The 20,345-nt window shown below is 41.0% G+C and overlaps 1 protein-coding gene across 1 annotated transcript in view; it reads right to left on the reverse strand.

Annotated features, from left to right (window-relative positions):
- The window catches only part of MAGI1 (membrane associated guanylate kinase, WW and PDZ domain containing 1), a 474,374-nt gene that overhangs the window by 13,395 nt on the left and 440,634 nt on the right, over nt 1-20,345 (reverse strand). Inside the window, exons 14-18 of the mRNA XM_077821423.1 lie at nt 19,984-20,200; nt 11,182-11,273; nt 9,983-10,175; nt 7,216-7,509; nt 3,705-3,905 (exon numbers count right to left, since the gene is read on the reverse strand). Of these exons, the coding sequence (XP_077677549.1) occupies nt 3,705-3,905; nt 7,216-7,509; nt 9,983-10,175; nt 11,182-11,273; nt 19,984-20,200 (997 nt within the window). The remainder of the gene's footprint in view (nt 1-3,704; nt 3,906-7,215; nt 7,510-9,982; nt 10,176-11,181; nt 11,274-19,983; nt 20,201-20,345) is intronic.

A 20,345-nucleotide genomic window follows, 5' to 3' on the forward strand; every position in this document is an offset into this window, starting at 1 on the left:
CGAGATACAAGGCAAGCAGCCTCCCCGAATAATTTCTACTGTCCTCCCTGCTTTGAAATGAGAAGAGCCATCTATCTAATTGACTTAAAGGTTGTCTAGATTTACTAACTTCTGTAAGAACCGCTATATCATTTGCTGAAAGGCTGTTTGCAACGTTTTACTTTAGATTAGATCGCCTCAAACCACCTTTAACAACAGAGATGGCTCTCTCCACTGCCACCATCAGAAAGCTTTGCTAAGTCAAGCTAACTGAGTGGGTACTCACCAACACTTCAAGTTCAGGCTCAGGGATGAAACAGACAGACATTGCTTCCAGTTTTGTTCCCAAGCCAAACACTCATTCCCAGTGTACTACACATTTTCCTATATCCTGTAAAGATTTATGCATGCGACTGACTGGATGTACTGTAGCAGTCCCACTGCTTTCACAGACAGCTTCAGTGGGAGTACTCAGGAAGGTGTAAAGTTAAGTGCATGCAGGATAAGGGCCTAAATCAGTAAAGAGCAAAATAACTATCTAAAATATTTGAAGGCACTATGGGCCAAATTCTGCCCTTGGATAGATATGTGCAACTCCCATGGACCTCAATGGGACAGAACTTATCTACATATACACATACATACAAATGCTTTTTATTCATTTCCTGGCTTGGACACTAGTACACCTTGGTTCCTCCTATTCTCTGCCTGCAGTGCAGCGTAATATAGGGTCCCCTGTGTGCGGTGATACTGTGGTCTCATTTCCGTTGCTGGGCTTAGTATGCAGGGGCTGGATGTTGCTGGTGGCCTGTGATATCCAGGTGGGCAGACTAGATGGGCTTGTTGGCCCTTCTGGCCTTAAACTGTAGGACTCCCTCAGAAGCCCTAGGAGTATCACACAGTTAAAATAACTTTTTAAAAACTTTTTAGTTTCATTAGTAAGCGATGCCACACTTGTGATCTTCTCATGATATTTGGCTGTGGAGAAAAGCTTGAAAATATGACCCCTAAAGGCTCCAAATCCAGAAGGCAGATGAAAAGAACCCAACATGGATTTTTTTAAAACTTCATGATTTTAAAGCAAATCTCTCTTGATATTTTTTGGGGGGTGGGGGAAGGGAGGCTGTACTACGACTTTTGAATGCTTGCTGAGTAAAATTGACAAAATCACCTTGAACTGCAAAGTGCAAGTGAAAACAAAGGCCTGCATTCTGAGTGACACCAGTGTAAAGATCATTCCCTTCTTACTTGGCACTCCTTTGCCTTTCTTTCCTTTCAGCGTGGAATGCCTTCAGAACAGCCTTAGCTGACCACTGTCTGCATGTCTTTCTCCCAGCTTAAATATAGTTAACGTGGTATGTTGGGTCTCCCATAATCCTGTTGTGTGTGTTTGGGTGCACAAGGCTGGCATGCTTCCGACACACACACTCACTGACTGGCAGAGTACGTGTGGGAGAGAGCAAATCCTCTCTTATGTGAAGATGCTTAAACCATTCAAGATTTTTATAACTCAGATGTCAACGTCTCTCAATTTTGTTCAGTTGCCGGAACAAGGAAATGAACCACTTTTCTCTAGGTCTCTATTCAACATTGGCACATACAGGCCAGTTCAGATTCTGGCCTATTTGATTTATAGTCATTTCATTATTCATGAATACTCAATTCACTGGAAGCTGCAGAGGATCACACAGAGTTTGACCTGCTGCTTAGCAACATAAGGAACAAGCCCTGAAACATAAAGAACATCTCATCCTAAATATAAGTGGTTTATAAAGACAGATATTTTCTGGTCTTAATCAATTTAAATTTTTATAACTAACAGCACTGCAATCAGGCTTCTTGGGTAAGGCATGAATTTATGGTTCAGGTTGTGATTTTCAAAGGAGACTGAGAGTACGTCTACACTGCAAAGAAAACCCTGTGGTGCTAAGTCTGAGGGGCTGGGTCAACTGACCCAGGCTCGCAGGACTTGGGCTGCATGGCTAAAAATAGCAGTGTAGACATTCCCACTGGAATTGGGAGCCTCAGTTCTGAGATCTGATGAGCGGGAAGGGTCCTGGAATCTAGGGTCCAGCCCAATAGGGAATACCTACTCAGCTGTTTTTAGCCCTGTAGCCCAAGCACTGTGACCTGGGCTGTGACACTCAGTGCTATGGGTTTTTCTTTGCATTGTAGACATACCCTTAGAGAATTAGGCACCACTGAATTTTTCCACTGGAAATTGGACATGCGACTCCTTTTGCTCCTTTGAAAATCCGTGGCTCAATTGATAGTTTCTCTCCAGCTCTCTAAAAACATTCACTGCCATAAACTCTGTTTCATAGATTCAGAGTACAATATGGCTTGTGTGATGGACACCAAAGCAAAAGTGACAGCAAAATGTTTCCAGTCAGACTGTGGGGTGAAAAAACCTCATGTTAATAGTTTTCATTGCAATGGGCTATCTTATTTGAGCCAATTTTTCCTTAATTGCACTCTTTCTTCATTTAATTGAGTTTTCTGGACTGCAAATAATATATTGCACGATTCTCAAAATGCTCATTAGGATTGAATAAGGGCCGTCAAATGCTATAAACATTGATTCAGCTTGACACGAACAGGACAGCAGGAGAGAATTTCTACAAAGCAAATTCAGACTACAGACCAATCTAGAGCATACAGTTTACAGAGAATCAATACAAAATATGGGATTCAGAATCATAACAATTTAATCCTACTATAGAAATATCCCTAACATTTATGCCTTGTTCTTAATGGTATAGTCAGGGATAGGTATGGGAAAAGAGTTTTTCCCAATTCAATCCTAGGGCTTGTCTGCACGAACATTTAGTTTGCAGCAAACTGGGGTGTAAATCTACCCCATTCTATCCTGCCATACACAAAGTGCTTGTGTAGACCCTGCTGTCTCTCACTAACCGTTCCTTAGCACATAGCAGGGTAGATTTACATCACAGCTTGCCACAAACTAAGTGGTTGTGTTGCTAAGCCCCTAGGCACGGTGCAGATCAATTAATTGTTTTTAAGCACTCTATGACCATGTCTGGCCCCAGCTATCAGGCATATTAAAAGTAATCCCTGGGACAATAAAATTTGGGGACAGTAAAACCCCATCTAGGTGTAACTCCTGAACCAATCAGTTGTGAGCTCCTCAAGAACCAAAGTCACCGAGCAAAACCATTTCAAACTGCACTGAGATCATTCCTAAAGCAACTTGCCCTGAATAAAAACAAAGCTTCTTTTCAAAGAGCTTAAATCATGACAATGTGTTTATCCCTTTCTGTGATCCCTTTTGCTATACAGACTGTTTGTGTATATGTAAAACCTTAGGGACTTCATGCCTTACAGAGCATGCATCCTCTCCCAAATATTCTAATGCAGTATTATCACCGCAAAAATCAAATAAAGTTTCAAAATCCATAGAGATGTGGGTCATATTTACAGAAGGGACAGATGGAGGAATACAGGAGGGAGGGGATCTTAATTTCTGACCAGACTTAGTGCCTCTAGTTTTTTTTTAAAAACTGATTTCCAGTTATAGGGGGGGGTGAAGGGAGAAAGGGGGTGGGAAGAAATATGGTTATGTGACAGTGGCAAAACTTCTCAATGCTAACTCCAGCCTGGTGGGTTGAGAATGGAAACCTGCCAGTCTGTGCAGCTCAAAGTGACATGAAAAGCCAAAGAGAAATAAAACATTTGGATGAGACAGAAATGAGCATATACTTTACCATCCCCTGGAATGATGCGCAGCGTAACAGTGTTTCCTGCTTCTTTAATTAAGTTGACAATATCTGAATGCGATTTGTTGGTGATGGAACATCCATTAACAGCCAAGATCCGGTCTCCTACTTTCAGCTTGCCACAGCGGTCTGCGGGGCTCCCCTCAATTATCCGACCTATTTTGTGAGGCATGGCCACACATGCATTTCCTGCTTTTGTATTGGTTTTGTTTTTGTTTAATTGTTTATATACATGGGACACCGGTGAAGGGGAAAAGGAGAAAAAGGGTTGAAAAGGGAAAGAGAAGGTTAAGGGTTAATTAATTAATGCACCAAGCAAAAGTTATTAAAGGATAGCATTGCTGCCACTGTTCAAAACATTGGCAATCAACTATACGAGTGCAAAGTGCTTCACCTGAACTTACTACCGTTACAAGTAGGTGTTTCCAGCAGGTGGCTAATCCACCAAAACTCTGACCTCTCATTTGGTTACAAATGGTGAGATTTTGAGAGGCTACAACTGCACTCAACAGTCCAAAAATAACCCAAATGAGGTTTTATTTTTGTACTGCAACCTTGAAACTGCTGGTAGAAAACTCAACCTTGCTGCTTGCAGGTTACTTCAGTCAGCATCTCTCATCTTTATCTCAGCCAACTGCTGTTCAAGCTTCTGCCAATGTTTTGTTCTTTCTCAATTTAGAAAGATAATCACTCTATGCCTAATAAGGAGTGTGACTCCCCTTTTAACCACAGAGATCTATTCTATCAATGCTGCATGGGTAAGCAATAAGACATTGTTTCTTCCATAGTGAACAAAGGAAGCACTAGGCAAGGCGCAGGACCACTAGAAATGGGCCAAGACTGACATACCTGACCTGCTTGGTACCACCAACCTCCTCATAACCATTTGTTAACGCTTCCCATTTTATGATCTTAAAAGGCATAGGGTTGGGAGTGGGGGATGGGGAGGAGAGGGGAAATGAGGCACTCCTGATTTAAACAGCTCTAAAACCACAGGCAGAACAATCCAAATATCTAAGAGAGCTACATAGCAAGAGCATTTTGTGAGGAATGCATTCCAGACTCAGAAATGTCTTCACACCGCACACAATCACTTGACCTTGTACGGGGCTGAGCACCACTAAAATCAATGTGACTGGAGGATGCTCAACACCTTGCAGAACTGAGCCTAGAGGACACAGAACCCGGGTCAAACAAACCATCTAGCTTCCTGAAACTGCAGTCAAGCCCAGACATGCAACACATGATAAGTGGGACATGAGATTGTGAGGCACACAGTGACAGCTCTGCATCTGGAATACATTCATCCCCAAAAGGCAGCTCTGTGTATATGCTGTAATCATTTATTTTATTAGTAGTTTTAGAGATACACACTGCTACATGGGTTACAGTACCAGAAAGACCATAAAGAAGAAAGGGCTAAAAAAAGCGGGATATGACAAGGTGGGAAACACACGCTCATCACCAGCAGAAAGGGTGATTAGAAATGGGATGGTATTTCTCAATAGCGAGCAAATTCCTCTCTCGTACAGACAACCATTGGACTGCTCATTTCAGACGATGTTTTGTGGGCATCAAAATCAGAAATTCATTTTCAATCTAACCTATTTACTGATCACGGATGACTGACCTCATGATGAGGTGACCAGGGAAGTTTTTGAATCAGTTTGGCCCATCTCTAAAGACCACCCATGTGAGAGGTACAAAAAACTACAGGTTCGAGGCAAGCACTGCATAGCTCAGGACAAGCATCTCATGCAGAATATTAGGAAAAAGTTCAATAAACTCCAAAATTCAAGGAAAAACAGTCAAAGGTCAAAACATATCACCGTGGAAATCCTACAGAAATTATATTACAGCAGTTTCATTTAGCTAACATTTCTGGTTCAAGTAAACAACTTTTCACATTATGACAAAGTTCCTTTATGGAGAAAAAAGCACAGTATATCTCACATCTTGTAATGTGTATTTTACCATATATACTAAATACTTTCAAGTACATAAAACTCTCTTCATATTCAGTTTATACTTTAATAGATCACTGTGCTTTCGTATAAAAATGCCCAGGACCAATTTGCAGTTTTGAGGTATTGAGGGACACGTGGGACTGCCCTCCTCCAGAAGGAGCTTGGGGATGGACTGTACCTGAGACACTGTCTTCACAACTCTCTTTTCCCCCTAAAATTTGCACTGTAGCAGCTCTACCAGTGCTAAGAATGACTGCTCTCGAAGACATGGCAGTTAAAGCACCATCACTATGCTCATGCTCTCACCAGCGACAGCAATGGTGAGAAATTTTAGGGAGAAAAGGCCAGTACAGACAAAGCCAGCGAGAGGCACTTCTTCCCCAAGCTTGCCAGCGCACCTGAGGAACATTGCAGGTTGCATAGGATGGTGCAGTCTACTTGGCCTGGTGTGCCCAACCTGCTACACAGGAAGGAGGAGAGCTACTGCTCTGCCTCCTCTTTTCCCCTCCTCGTCTTTCTGGAAGATGTGTGTCCTGGGAGTGCATACGCAGAGGCGGGTAGTTTCTATACTCCCCTGAGCATAGAAGCCAATATGGCCTCATGCAGGGTATTCATTCCCATCAGAACCTTACTTCCATTCCTACCGTACCCATATCCCAGCACAAAGGCCGTCCCCACTATCTGTCATTCCTTTAATTAATTATTGTTTCAAAAAAAACCCTCTTTAGCTATGCAGAAAGAATTACATCTTCCTGGCAAGAATTAAATGGCTCGGAGGGGGTTCTTCAGAGATGCATGCAGGTGCACCTACCGGACACATGTACCACACCGGGCTCTCTTAAGAAAGTACAGGTAACCAAATTCATTAAAGCAGCATACAGACAACAGCGTCATGTCAGCTGCTCATTTTCCGCTATTGAAATGAAGTGTGTGTTTGGGAGAGGGAGGTGGGAGGCAGCAGGAACTTAACGAGATGAGCTTTCTTTTTGATTTTATGGCAACCACTAACATTTTAGCAGTTTCCAGATATCAGCTTGCTCATCCCCTTATGGTGAGCCAAGAGCAGCCCTACGAACCCCAAAGAAAAGCTAATCATGTAACAGCTGCTATTTTTAAATGAACTGGATCTCCACTGGTAACAGGGGGCAAAATTTCAACCATTCAGTTATTTCCCTCCTGCAGTATCATGTGCCCCTTCTTCACAGGTTCCCCCTGCTATTTGATGGACAGCAAAATCCAACCCAGGGCACGTGGTTAACACACCACTGCAAACTAGCTCTGGAGTGCACTCAAGGAGTTCCAGTCATCGGTGGGGCTGTTTACAATATCCATCTGCGTTTTTTAATTCACTGTTGAGCAAAACCCAGGAGGCACACACCTACTAACGCTCAGCATTCAGTGAAGTTATTAATTACACAAATCAAGGCTTGTTCATGAATTTTAAATGATTTAGATCCTAGCTACTCTTGACTGCCCAACACCATTCAAACTCTTGTCTCATTTGAGGTGCTCGGACAATTCCCAGGACTTACCAAAAGTTGTCCCTGCCTCGGGCCTGCTCACTGAGGACACAATCACAAAGCCAAAGCCTTCATTTTCTCCCCGGCGGATTTCGACGTCGTACGGCTGCACCACGGTGCTGACCACACCGCTTCCCCCGCCCCCGCCGCTGCCGATGCCGCTGGTGCTGCCGCTGCCCGAGCTCACAGTGTTCAAGGAGTTCTGGCTTCCCTGCGGGGTCCGCTTCTCCTCCGTCAGGGAAGCTGGCTGGTTGCTGCTGTGGTGTGAGGAGGCTGGAGAAGGGACTTCGTTCTCTGCTTTTGGAACTGCAGAAAAAATGCAGGATTCTCACTGAACTGTCTGCAGAGCACACTGTTTTTAGTATTACAAATGTTCGGCAACAGAAACTTGTGCCTATGATAAATGGCAGAACAGGTCTATTTTACTGTGTGCAGATGACTGGAACTATTTATTCTGCGCACCTTGTACTCAGTCATTAGCAGCGGCTGCCACCTGTTTGAAACAAGACGGAAAACACGCGTGGCAGGCGTGCAAATGCTTGCATGTGGGTGCAGTAGTACAACTAAGGCCTTGTCTTCACAGAGAAGTTGCACTGATTTAACTGAAGGAGTGATGTTGCGCTGAGTTACACCAGTGCGACTCTGTGTGTGTGGATGCTCTACACCATTTTAAATCTGGTTTACATTGGTTCAGCTTGTCCCCATTAAATACCACCACACTACACATTTAGTTAAATTGGAGCACCTTTGTACACATTCCAGGCCTAAGAGAAGACGCAGGGTTAAGTACCACTAACTACCTAGATTGCTTTCAGAGTAACAGCCTAGTTAGTCTGTTTTTGCAAAAAAGAAAAGAAGTACTTGTGGCACCTTAGAGGCTCAAATAAATTGGTTAGTCTCTAAGGTGCCACAAGTACTCCTTTTCTTTTTACCTAGATTGCACCACTTGTATATTATAAAGCTGCCCCCATAGTTAGGGGAGAGTTAGAGTCTTGCTAACACACACATAGCTCCAGAGCACATCTGCCACAGTAAGGGATAGTAAGGCTTAGCTAGTCAGGCACAGGAAGGGATCATCTCACTGTTTCATGTTTGTACAGTGCCTAGTACAACAGGGCTGTAGTCTAGGCATTACAACAGTACAGACAATGAACAACAGAAGTTGTAGGTGGTGTTACAACAAAAGCAAATTGTCATTAAACAACATCTTAACGAATAAAGCCAGACAGAAAAATGTCAAGCCATCAATGGACCACGCAGATATAAAATGCTTAGAATGCGCTTTTGAACGCCGTTACCCATCAAGAGACGAAGACAAAGGCACTGCACAAATATTGGATATAAAGGCAAAACTGCAAACTTCGCCCTGTGCAAATCCTAGACTCTAACATTCTCAAACCCTCTTGACACAAGGCTAAGGGGAGCAGTAGGGGACCAAAAGCTCAGACACAATATGATCTAAATCTTTTTAAGCCAGTTTCTAGCCTGGATTAAAAAAAATTAACAAAAAATCCCCACCTCTATAAAATCCACCCTCTATTTCAGGCTCTACACTAGTAATGTCAAAACACCACAGTATTTACTCTAGGGTTGCAGGCTGTTTAGGCAAATAATTTATGCTTAACTAATACTTTCAACAATGTAGCACAAGTGAAGAAATAAGCACTTATTTCACATTGCCTGCAAGAAGCCCATCTGTGGTTCAACCTGTAAGAACATGGGGCAGTTTTAGAGTGGCTGTGACAGCCTTAACAACTTGTATGTGTTTATTTCTCAATCTGAAGGTCACTTTGATGCTCCTTTAAGCTTAAAATACCTCACTCCCTGTTCTTCTGCTGAGCCCTCACCTTGAAGATCTATTTCACATCATCTCTGTCTAGAAATGGCCCCAGACCAAAATACCAAACCTAAACTCCCCGAAATTTGGGTGCAGATAAAGCAATTTCCCAGTGCTACCAATCAACAGGAGGGATACATAAATCAACTATCATTCAGAAGGCGCTTCATCATGAGCTCGCTAGCTGCATTGTCATTTTCTTTGACAATGTCTCTGTTTTTTGCCTCATGTTCACCAAGCCATGTTCACAAGCAGGAATGGTTATATTTTCATCTTGGATCAATTTGGGAACACCCTAGCTTTTGAACATGGTGCTCACACAATGAAAAAGGAGAGAAGAGTTTCAAACAACTGTACTTTGCCTCAGTCTTCAATGGTCACTCAAGGACAGAACTGAAGGGATGTGCTGAGAGGAAACATGGTCCAAAGGCTAGGGAACTGGACCTCTGGAGACCTGTATGGCAGTCTTGTGTGTGAACCTGAGCAAGTAATTTTCCCTCTCTGTGCCTCTGTCCCTCTCCTCCGCCCTGTTCTGTTTTGTCTATTTAGATTGTAAGTTCCTCAGGGCAGGGACAGTCTCTTACTGATTGTCTGAGCATCATGAAGCTACCATATACATACAAGTAATGACAACAACAACGATTAGTGTTAGTGAACGGCTTTAACAGAAACCTGCACAAGGACCGAAGAGGCCCAGGCTGCATACAAACAGAGAATCTTGATTCATGTTTAACCAGAAAGAAACCTATATTTAAACAATATTTGAACAGCCAAAATAGAAAATAAAATATAAATCAACACAAAGGCTGAAATAATATCTGCATCCATATCGGCATTCCCATTTTTGCAAGAATATTAGGAGAAGGAGCTTTTGATTGTTAGCAAGCAGATCACTGGACCCAGATTGAAAATAATAAGAGCTGTGCCCACATGACAACATACCTGTGTATACCACTTTGCGCCTTACAGTTAGATTGACATGACCTTGCTTGGCAGCCTGTTGCATAAGCTGGACTACAAGCTGGTGAGATTTTCCGACAACAGGTGTTCCGTCCACACAGATCAGTTCATCTCCAGATCTCAGACGACCGTCGGCATCAGCAGCGCCCACTGGCACAATGTGACCAATGTAAATCTGATTAATTTAAAAACAGCGAGAGAGAGAGAGAGATGTTGAATGAGCATGTTCCCAACAATCAGTTCGACAGCTGGAAATCACAGGAGAGCAGTAATGAGATTTGGAGCCTCGGTCTGAGTGTGACCCAAATCAACAGCATCCAAATGACAGTAACATGTGTCAGTTGATCTGTACAGAGGCCTCTAGTAAGTAACCGTCCAGGTGTTAGTAGACACCTGTCCACATCATGAAATCGTCAAAAAACTACTGGCATATTCTGTTTCTGCTGTTACTATTCCATAACTTTGTATCAGATCCCTCAATCTCTACAGATAATGCACTTTGAGAGACATGCTTTATAAAAAATGCTCTATAATACAATAGAAAGATGATTAATAGTATGGTCAGTCCTGCCAGGAAGGCCAAGAGGTGAACTGAGACTGAATTATCCTCTGACCTGTCCGTGAAGTCCTTGAGCCTGATTCCTCTCTCATGCACATCAATTTCAGTTTAGCCCTACTGAGTTCAGGGCATTTACTCTGGCATGAGAGAAAAATCATGCTCCATAAATGGGCAGAAATGTGACAGGACAATATGTAGAAATTTATATTGCTGCTCAGTGAATAGACAGGAGCATTAGGTGCTCTTAGTCTGGCACCTTTCATGGGTACTAGATTTATGTTTAAGAGGCTCAGAGAATGTGTGTGTTTGCGGGTGCGGGAAGACTGCTCAAAGGTCAAATACAACAATAAAAGAAGCTGTATTGGAAGATCTCTCTCGATCTAGGTGCATGGGGGTGAGTGGATAAATCTAGGGGTTTGGTTTGGCCTGAAATACAGATAAGGACCAACAGTGAAGTTCAGAGCTCCCCTCAAATTTTAGGGGTGTTTGGATGTGTGGTGTTAGCTTAGACCCATCTCTCATTTTAACAGAGATGCTGTTTGCATAGCACTGCATGCGTTTTTGCAGTGATTCTGGAAGGTAACACTGGTTAACATAAATCCACTTTTTAAAAAGCACTTACAGGTTCTCCAGGCTCATTTCCACCTAGAATCCTAAACCCAAAGCCCGTTTCCTTTCGCCATAGGAAGATATCCTGTTCTTGATAATCTGGAACTGAAGGAAAAGGAGGAAAGGAAATTATTGTTACTTCTAATAAGAAAAGCACAGATTTACACCCAAGTCCCCCCGAGACCTCTCAATTTTGTACTACTAGAAGTGATAAAACTTTGAGATAGAAGATGCACTAACAGCCCAGTTGCGCCTTCCTCCCTCTCAGCCATTAGCACCCTACTCCATACGCTGTCCCACTGACAGCTCATGTGGTCAGGTATAGCTCACCCTAAGGATGGCACAAGTGGGCTTTGCAAGGCAAAACAGATTGCAGTCGCTTTGCAATGATGAACTAAACAATGATCTACAGTACCTGCATCACTGTGAGACTTCGGATGAAAGCAAACTCATTCCAAAAGAGTTCCCAAATCAATGCTCAAATTACATACCTATGGAACCTGATCCAACTTGTGGGACTTTCTCCCTCAGCCTCCTTCTCTTGGTTTGACTGCAGGAGGTGGTGATTAGGCCTGCTGTATTTATTAGCTGTGCTGCTCTGGCACTCGTGCTTTTTAACGAGGCTCCTTGTTTGGGAACATCCAATCAGATGTTTCCAGACTTCAAGGTAGAACTAAACACGTTCATAGGTTTAATTTGTAAATTACTGCTAGGAATCTGAGGGCTTCTATTTTAATAGCAGGCAGCCAATTGTGAATCATTGTTTGCTTAGCATAGTGATATTAGAATTCATTAATATGACCATCAGTGATAAATCCCAAACTCTTTTACAAATCACTGGTAAATACACTTCTGTCACTGCTAAGCGACTGTCTACAATAGAGAATAACTCCATTAGCAACATGATACCATTGCTTTTGTTTTTGTAAGAGAAAAAAGAAACAAGAGGTCTGTACTATGACTTCTGCAGTCATAATTATCTTTTCTACAGCATAGTTTCTTACCTATTTGGTCTGCTGACAATGCTTTAAATAACTTTGGGTCAGATCCTCAGTTGGTGTACATCAGAAAAGTAAGGTAGCTGATTTACAGCAGCTACAGATCTGACCCTCTATATGTAAAATGATATAAAACTGTAAACCAGACAAAGACAGGTGGAAATGCAAAAGAAGCCAACTATGATTACTCATTAGTATGGAACACCACCAACACTTTTACAATGAATATTATATACACTGAAGTAGTAACCTTGAAGTGCAATTGAACACAGATGCTTTATATTAAGTTATTCATGCTTTCTTCCTTCTTTTTGATTTAAATGTGAAATTAATTGCTATCACTGAATGATATCAGAAGACAACTTCAGGTTCATTTAATATTTACTGGTTAGTAACTATAACATAGATGAATTTTGTAATATGCTCCCGCCAATTTATAATATTATTCCTTTATAGACCAACTGTCTATATCCTAAGTAAAGAAATCACTTTCAATTTTCCTCTTTTGAGCTATTCAACTTTACTGCTACAAAAATGATTCTTTTTGTTAACAGTCTATAAGTATATCTAATATAAAAATTAATTGTATAAATACATACATATATGCAGGATGCACGTTTATAATCATACTAAAGTGGGATTCAATATCTAAGAGGAGGGGAACCGTTTGTTGTCTTCATTTAGGGCCGTGGCCGAAGCCTCTTGAAGTCAATGAGAATCTTTTCCTTGGCTTCAGTAGGGTTGGGGTTGGGCCCTCACTGCATTTTATGCTGTCTGTGTCTGTTGTACAAAAAGGGTTGGTTCTAATCAAATGGTTCTTTTTTGCTTAGGCTTCAGATTACCTATAATATTATCTTTCAAAGACTCAACAATAAATTTAAAATGTAATATGAATACAGAGACTGGAAGAGTGGAAATGAAATGAATAGGTGAACATAAGTCAGACGTGTGATTTGACATTTCCATTCACACCATTTTACAGCCAATGATTTCTACACCTTCTTTTTACACAATATCGTCTCATTTTAGCAGCTTTGTGGTTATAAATTAAGCTTTAGACCTGTATGTATCATCTCACTTTAAACTATAACCTAATTTTCCTGTAAATATAATTACAGAATAATAAAGCTAAAAACATGCTGGAAGTCAGTAATTTTGATTAGTTAAGAATAGCTGGCTGAAGGCTATTTGCTCTATGAAGGACATTCTGTATAACAACAGAATTTAGACGATAAATTAATTGGTGTTCGTCACTGTCTTTGTTAATCCAGGCATGAAAAACACAGACACATACGAAAGGTTCTCTCCAATGTTTCTCAAGCTTTTTGGCAGAGACTGGCCAAGCCAATTAGAGTGCACACCCTGCCTGTCAGGAACAAAATGGCTTCCACAGAGATCTTCAACATGGGCCCATTTTCTCAGCATCTCTTAACATGTTCACATTTATTCACCTACAGCGTCACCAACTGTTGCCTTATGTTCCTCGTTCAGATACAGTCTACTCTATTAATGGCCAGCACGGGTAATGCAAGGCTAGGTTTTAACTAGAGCTCTACATAAGAGCAGTGAAATATTGAGTCTAAAACTGAAGTGTATCTAGCACATTTCCGTAATGTACTCAACGTGACAGATCTTAAAAGACCAAAGGAAGATAAACCACCACCAGCACCACCCCCCCCCCCCACACACACACAGACGATGGATACAAAAGAAACAGAACTCCTTTTACAGCTTTTGGCATAAGCTTGCCAATTAGATTTCTTATTGGCATAGTCCAGACTGCTAACAAAAAACTGCCCACCTCAATGGCTTAATATACTTAATGTATGACTTTAACACACAGCACAACTGTGTTTTGGAGAACTAATCCCAGTCCTCTCCTTATGGTTTAGGAGAAACCATTTTCCTTACAAATTAAAACAAAACCAAATGCTTCAATTGGGCCTTTGACTCTCTTAAATTTTAACAATGAGGACCTGGGGGGTGTATTTGTGAGGCTTCTGTCTCACAGTCCTGCCTTCATTCCCCAGTGTGTTTCTAAAGTAATGACCTTAGCATTAGCTCAGATGGCTAAAGTCTCCTTTTAAGGGCAACCATTTTGAGTAACACTGAAAAAGTTGTAAAAAGAGTTGTGTAGGGATTATGAGAAGGAATTGAACCAGCAGTTTAGAGTGACTCCATTCTGCCAACGAGACACAGCAGGGTAGGTGTATGGAGTATGACCAGAGAGTGTGTGGTTTTAACACAAATATCTAAGATCTGCTGCTTGCCAATGGAGAGCTAAGCCATCGCCTCCCTTGGTGATGAGTTGTTCCCAATCACAGAGTAGCAAGAACACCAAACAAGAAGAAAGACAAGACAGAAATAAAGTTCTCAGCTCATTCTTACATTCTCCAAAATTCGTAGAATTGATTTCTCTCTCTCTCTCACCCTTGCTCAGTCCAGTTGCAGGCGAAGGTGACATAGCTGCAATATTAATTTTACAATTTTGCAAAGCTTAATGTATCCCCTTTCCTGTTAAATTCATTTTAATTTACTTTTGACTGATATGGATTCAGTTAGGCTTTCACATATATTATTGCAAAGGTCATAGCTGCTATGGATTAAAGCAGAACCTGCTGGTCTATTGAATTTGATATATCTGAATGCTAATTTTTGTCACAATGTACACATCTGTCTGGAAATACTTTAAAAACAGATTTTTACAGAACACCTTTACAGCTCACGTAACACAACGTCCATTGTCATGAGACAGCTACTGGAGTCAATTTCTACAGGATATAAATCTCATCTCCAGCATTAGAAAAGACTATAAACATATGAAAATGAACACTGAAAACATTTTCATACATTGGTGCTTTATTAGAGTTCCTTTTAATTAAGTGTTACTCTGTAAGCTCTCACCTCTGTCCTTTCACTTTGGGTAAAAATCCATTATCCATTGCATCAACAACTTAAATAAAATGATGGACATGCAAATACATCTGGCAGAATCCGTTTACTGTGCATAAGTCGCTGGATCATCTAGGAGTCAACACCTTTAGTAATGATAATGTACTCGGCTAGCCACAAAAGTTTTAAGGCCCTGATTCAGCAAGGTGACTTAAGCATATACCTAACTTTCACTACGTAAATAGGGACTATTCCAGTGTTGAAAACTACTGTGATTTGATGCAAATCTCATGATACTTTATATTCTTCTTAAATCCCCAGAGGCTGAAACAAGTGATGATATTATAATCTCAGAGTTTTTTTCCATTAATTTTCTAGTGCTCCTGGTGAAGGAAAATAGCTTGAAAACATGACGTGGGTGCTTCCTCAAACCAGAAGACAGACAAAAAGAACCCTAAAGAGACTGTTTATTTTAAAAAAACAAAACCCAAAACACTTGTGACTTTAGAACGCTTGGGGTTGGCAATAACACTGCTACTTATGTGTTTAAAGTCAGTCAAGTGCTTCAGTACCTTGCTTATCAAGGGACTACGTTTGTGACAGATGACCATTAGCAAAGTGCACCCATGAATCAGCTTTGTAAATAGGTTTGCTCTGCAGCCGTTTCTGTTCATACGGCATGCTGTAAATATTAAGATCCTTTTAAACAAGACATTCTCTAAGGGTATGGGCACATCTGTGTGTCCAAGAGTATGAATGTAACTGTTTGTTTCATATTAATATAATGACAGAGAACATAGCCCTACAGAAGGCCTTTTTACTAGACTACTGTCTTTAAAGCCAGTCTGATCAGAAGAGAGTTGGCAATTTCCTGAGTGTATTGTTTTATAGCGGGGGAGGTGTAACATTGGATGTTATTGTGCTAATATTTTTTTATTCTATTTAATTGTTGGTGAGTGAATGCTTCTTACTGTGTCAGCTTTGTTGTTTCTTTTTAATCAGATTTCGAAAAAAAACTATACATTATCTGCCTGAAAACAAAATGCAAATACTAAAGATAAGCAGAATATTTTAAAAGCTTTAAAATTATTCTATAGTGTTCTGCTTTATTTTTAATTAAATGTTTAAGCCCTTCAAAGAAATTCATTAACACATCTGCAATTTAGATTAATTCATTTTGTCACTGCTGTTTTGACAGATGGCCATATGTAGGATATGGTATTTTGCAAAGCAATCAGGCCACATGAGAAAAATGTGACAACAGATTGTGCTAATCTTCAAGGAAGTTTAATAATAAATTGAAATATAAAAAGCATATTATAAAAATATATTTTCAATAAAAGGGCATAAGATGTTAGAATTGTGACACTGATAACCCTTCAATTATTCCTCCTTCCAATGAGTGCTCTCTACCCACATAATGTCTGGATCTTGGAAAGGATCTATTTTTCAAACTCAAGGTACATTCTCCCCTCGGACACACACACAACTCCCATTAGCAGTAATGAGTTTTAATCATAAAGGAGATCATGCTGCTAAAACTTAGTGGAAGTTAAGTGGTAAATTATTACAACCACCAAATGATCTGGTTTCAGGATTTACTCCTTCACTCTCCATTCTTTAAGGGCTTGATCCTCCAAAGTGCCCTGTCTTCAGGCCATGATGCAAAGAAGCACTTAAGCTCAGCCTTAAACTCAAACATGAACAGCCTATGAACAGCCCCATTGGCTTTAGTATCTGAAGTTAAGCTTTGTTGAATCGGGAGCAGAGCACTCATCACCCATATCCAGTGTCAGTGAGAGTAAAGTGGGCTTCACATAAGAACATTAATTCATATATGTATTAAATAGAATCGCAATTCCCACTCTAGCGGGTCCAAGGAACTAATTAAGATTCTTAGGTGAATGCTGTCACCTTGGGCTGACTGGATTATTTTATGTATATAACAGAGTATTTCTATGGCTCTCCTTATCATGGTATCAGAGTGCCTCATGAAGCCATTGAGATGGGTGTTTGTGACAGACAGAAGAGCTTAAGCACGGAAGCTGGAAGGGCATGATGTGGGGACAGGAGGCCGCATGTACTGAAAGCACTCTCAGAAGGAAGAAAAGGGAAAAAGAGAGAATTCTAGAACGAACAAGGAGGTAACCTCAGAAACAAGCCAATGGAGAGAGTTGAGGAATGGCCTTGAAAGGCCTGTGTTGTCCCCTCCTGTTACACAGATGGAAGAACAAAACTGGGAAATACCCTGGCCTTGTTGGAATGAGTGAATGAATGAGGGTAGAATTCCTTGCATCCACTTGCAGGTGGACAGGGAGGGTCTTACCCTGCTCAGCCTCAGATTTCAACCTAGAGATCCAGGCAGGTGTTAATGCTGCTGAGCTAATAACAATGACTAATTAGTATGAGCTACTCAGTTAATTACAAATGATCTAAATAGCTGCAGGGGGTCAAAGACAATGACAGCACAGTTCCCAATGCAGCCAGGCTGCAGGGAGAAGAGGGGAGCCAATGCAGTGAGCTGTAGCTCGCGAAAGCTCATGCGCAAATAAATGGGTTAGTCTCTAAGGGGCCACAAGTCCTCCTTTTCTTTTTTGCGAATACAGACGAACATGGCTGCGACGCTGAAATGCAGTCAGGTGGAGGGCCAGTGCCTCTACAGGGCGGCTTCTACCTCTGCAGTTCTGGCAGGGTGGCCCCGAAGGACTGGAAAGCCATCTTACCCCTCCTTCCTAATGATCTCTTGAATACTCATTGAGATCATTTCAATCACCTAGGGCCCCATTGTTCAAGTGGGCCAAGAAGAGGGCTCTCTGGCTCAAGGAAAGAACCAGGCCTGCAGAGCCAGGAAAAGTATGTCAAATCCTTAGAAGGGAAAGAGAGAAAGACAGAGAAGCACAAACTCATGAGACACATTGCTGAGGCATCGAATCCAGAGAGACACTTCTGCACCCAAGAAACCTGTCACTCATGATTTGTTTTTTGGGTTTTTTTTTCATGCCATAAGATTTAAAAATGATTCAATTGGTTGGAAAAACCAACGAACTGCTGTACGTTCTGGGGTAATGTATCTTGGTATAAATATTTTGTCCGTATAAACTTACATTTTGCATGCTATGAAGTTTTTGTGCAAGAAGATCATCCTTTACGTAAATAAAAACAAAATCTAGAATGTGCTCCTTTAGCACAAACTATTTCAAGCTCTCTTGTCCCTAATTAAAAGAATAATATTGTCTGAAAGTATGCCTAATATGCTTCAAATATTGTTCTGAGACTTTTTAGAGGTTCTTCTCTCTAAGGCATTGTGATTAAAACAAGGCAAACGTTTATTTTCATTGCAGAGAAGGAACCGATTGAAACCAATTTTATACTCTTGGAGTGGAGTCAAACTCTGCTCAACTAGTAGCCAAGTGCATGTATTAATAATTAAAATAAATGCACTTACTGCATGCATTTGGTGTCGTGTATTTTAGGGTAGTATATGCTGGTAAAGACAGAATGGCTCAGCAGGGTTCCCGGCCACCAAGAGTGAGATGGAAATGCATTTCACCTGAGTTTTGGCAAACCAATTTTTCTTTCACTGACTTTAGCTCCCTTTTATAGTAACTGTTGACCTGTGACCCCTGACCTGATCCTACCAAGGTTATAAGACAAGCTTACTCGTGTGTGTGTGTTTGTGTGTGTGTTTAATTTGCTCTGAGTGATGCTAATATAGTTGAAATGCAAACAGGAAAACATACCAAAAAAAAAAATTAACATTAAGACAGGGTTGGCATCAGGCTGAGGCCTAGCAGGTATAGGTTTGTTAGCACAGAAGGCATAAAGTCTTAAGCATAATTACGTGACCTATGGCAAAAGCAGTAAAAGTTTTTGTCATAAACAATTTAATCAGAGGAAACGAAATAATGAAATCTTAATGGAATTTGGGGTGGGGGGGGGTGGCTTTGAGTAACATGTACCCGTGTGGCTAACCAGGTTGAGGCATTGGAATTATTCACAAATGTATTGATACAAATAGCTATGTCAATAATCAGACCACCAGTTACGATTCCCTGGAAGGCCCCATACAGGCAAAGGACAAAGGCTTAATTACATATGGTAACAGATATGTTAATGTTTAAAGAAAGGGGGTATCAAAATTGATGCATGTATGTCTTCTGGTAGCTTCATCGGAATGACATAATAGCCAAAACTGTCCCTGACACTGATGGTGACCGCCACTGACTGACCTACCCTGTCTCTGTTTTCATGTCCATGATGTTGTGCATATGTCAACTCTGTGGATTGCTTTGCACTTTACTTCTAGTTAATGCTCTGTATTTTTCATTTGTGGATGGTTTGGGTTCTTGATTAAGATTTTTAGGTCTCTGTGTATACCCAACCAATCTCAAACTCAACGTGAATAAAATGTTCTTAAGTAGCCATTAGAATGATAAACCTGTTATTTGTAAAACAGTAATTTGAACTTGTCTAAGCTACATAACCAAGCAGCATTCACTTGCTATGAGAACTTTGAGATATTTTCAGAGGCAGTTGGGCAACTAACTCTGCTTCACGTCTTTGAAAGTCTCCTTAATGCCTGATTTGAAAATAAGTTAAAAAAGGGATGAAAAGAAGGAAGGACCTCAATATTTAAAATATTTTACTGGGTTTTGAACAGTGTTATGGTCTAAACCCACTTATCGGAGGCAATCAAAACTCATTCTTCATCCAAGACAAAATTGATTCTTTGTTAACATGAACTAGAAATAATTTGCTGATCTTCACAGCTTTTTCCCAGAACTTCATTTACATGTATCAATTTAACCAACTGAAAGCCCAATATTTTCAATAACAATTTAAGAGATTCAATTCCTATAGATGAAAATCATAAGGAGTGGTTGCCAGAACTGTAGTCTTAACAACCACACCTGTTCAATACTCACGTCGGCTTTCATACATGCTCCTGGACTGGGCCCAGATTTTGAATGGATCTGGCTTTTTCTGTCCAGAGTTGTCCGGCTGCTCCCCAGCTGGTGCTTCAGTGGCAGGGTAGTCGGGAAGCACCTGAGTGGTATGGATGGGTGAAGCAGTGTGCGTGCTACGGTGGCTAGAGACGCTATGCTGGGAACTGTTTTGGCTGTCTTTCCTTTCAAGTGGTTGCTGAACGTAAGAAAGCAAGTGCGAAGAGAAAGAACAGAAGGTTATTGGTCTCTGAGTGGGTGTTTTCCATCATTCTCTTCCCCCCCCCCCCCTTCTTTGATCACTGTTTCTGCGTGCATACAAATAAATATATACATCACATTTT

The sequence above is a fragment of the Eretmochelys imbricata genome, chromosome 7 (genome assembly GCF_965152235.1).
Source record: "Eretmochelys imbricata isolate rEreImb1 chromosome 7, rEreImb1.hap1, whole genome shotgun sequence".
In the NCBI taxonomy this organism is placed as follows: Eukaryota; Metazoa; Chordata; order Testudines; family Cheloniidae; genus Eretmochelys; species Eretmochelys imbricata.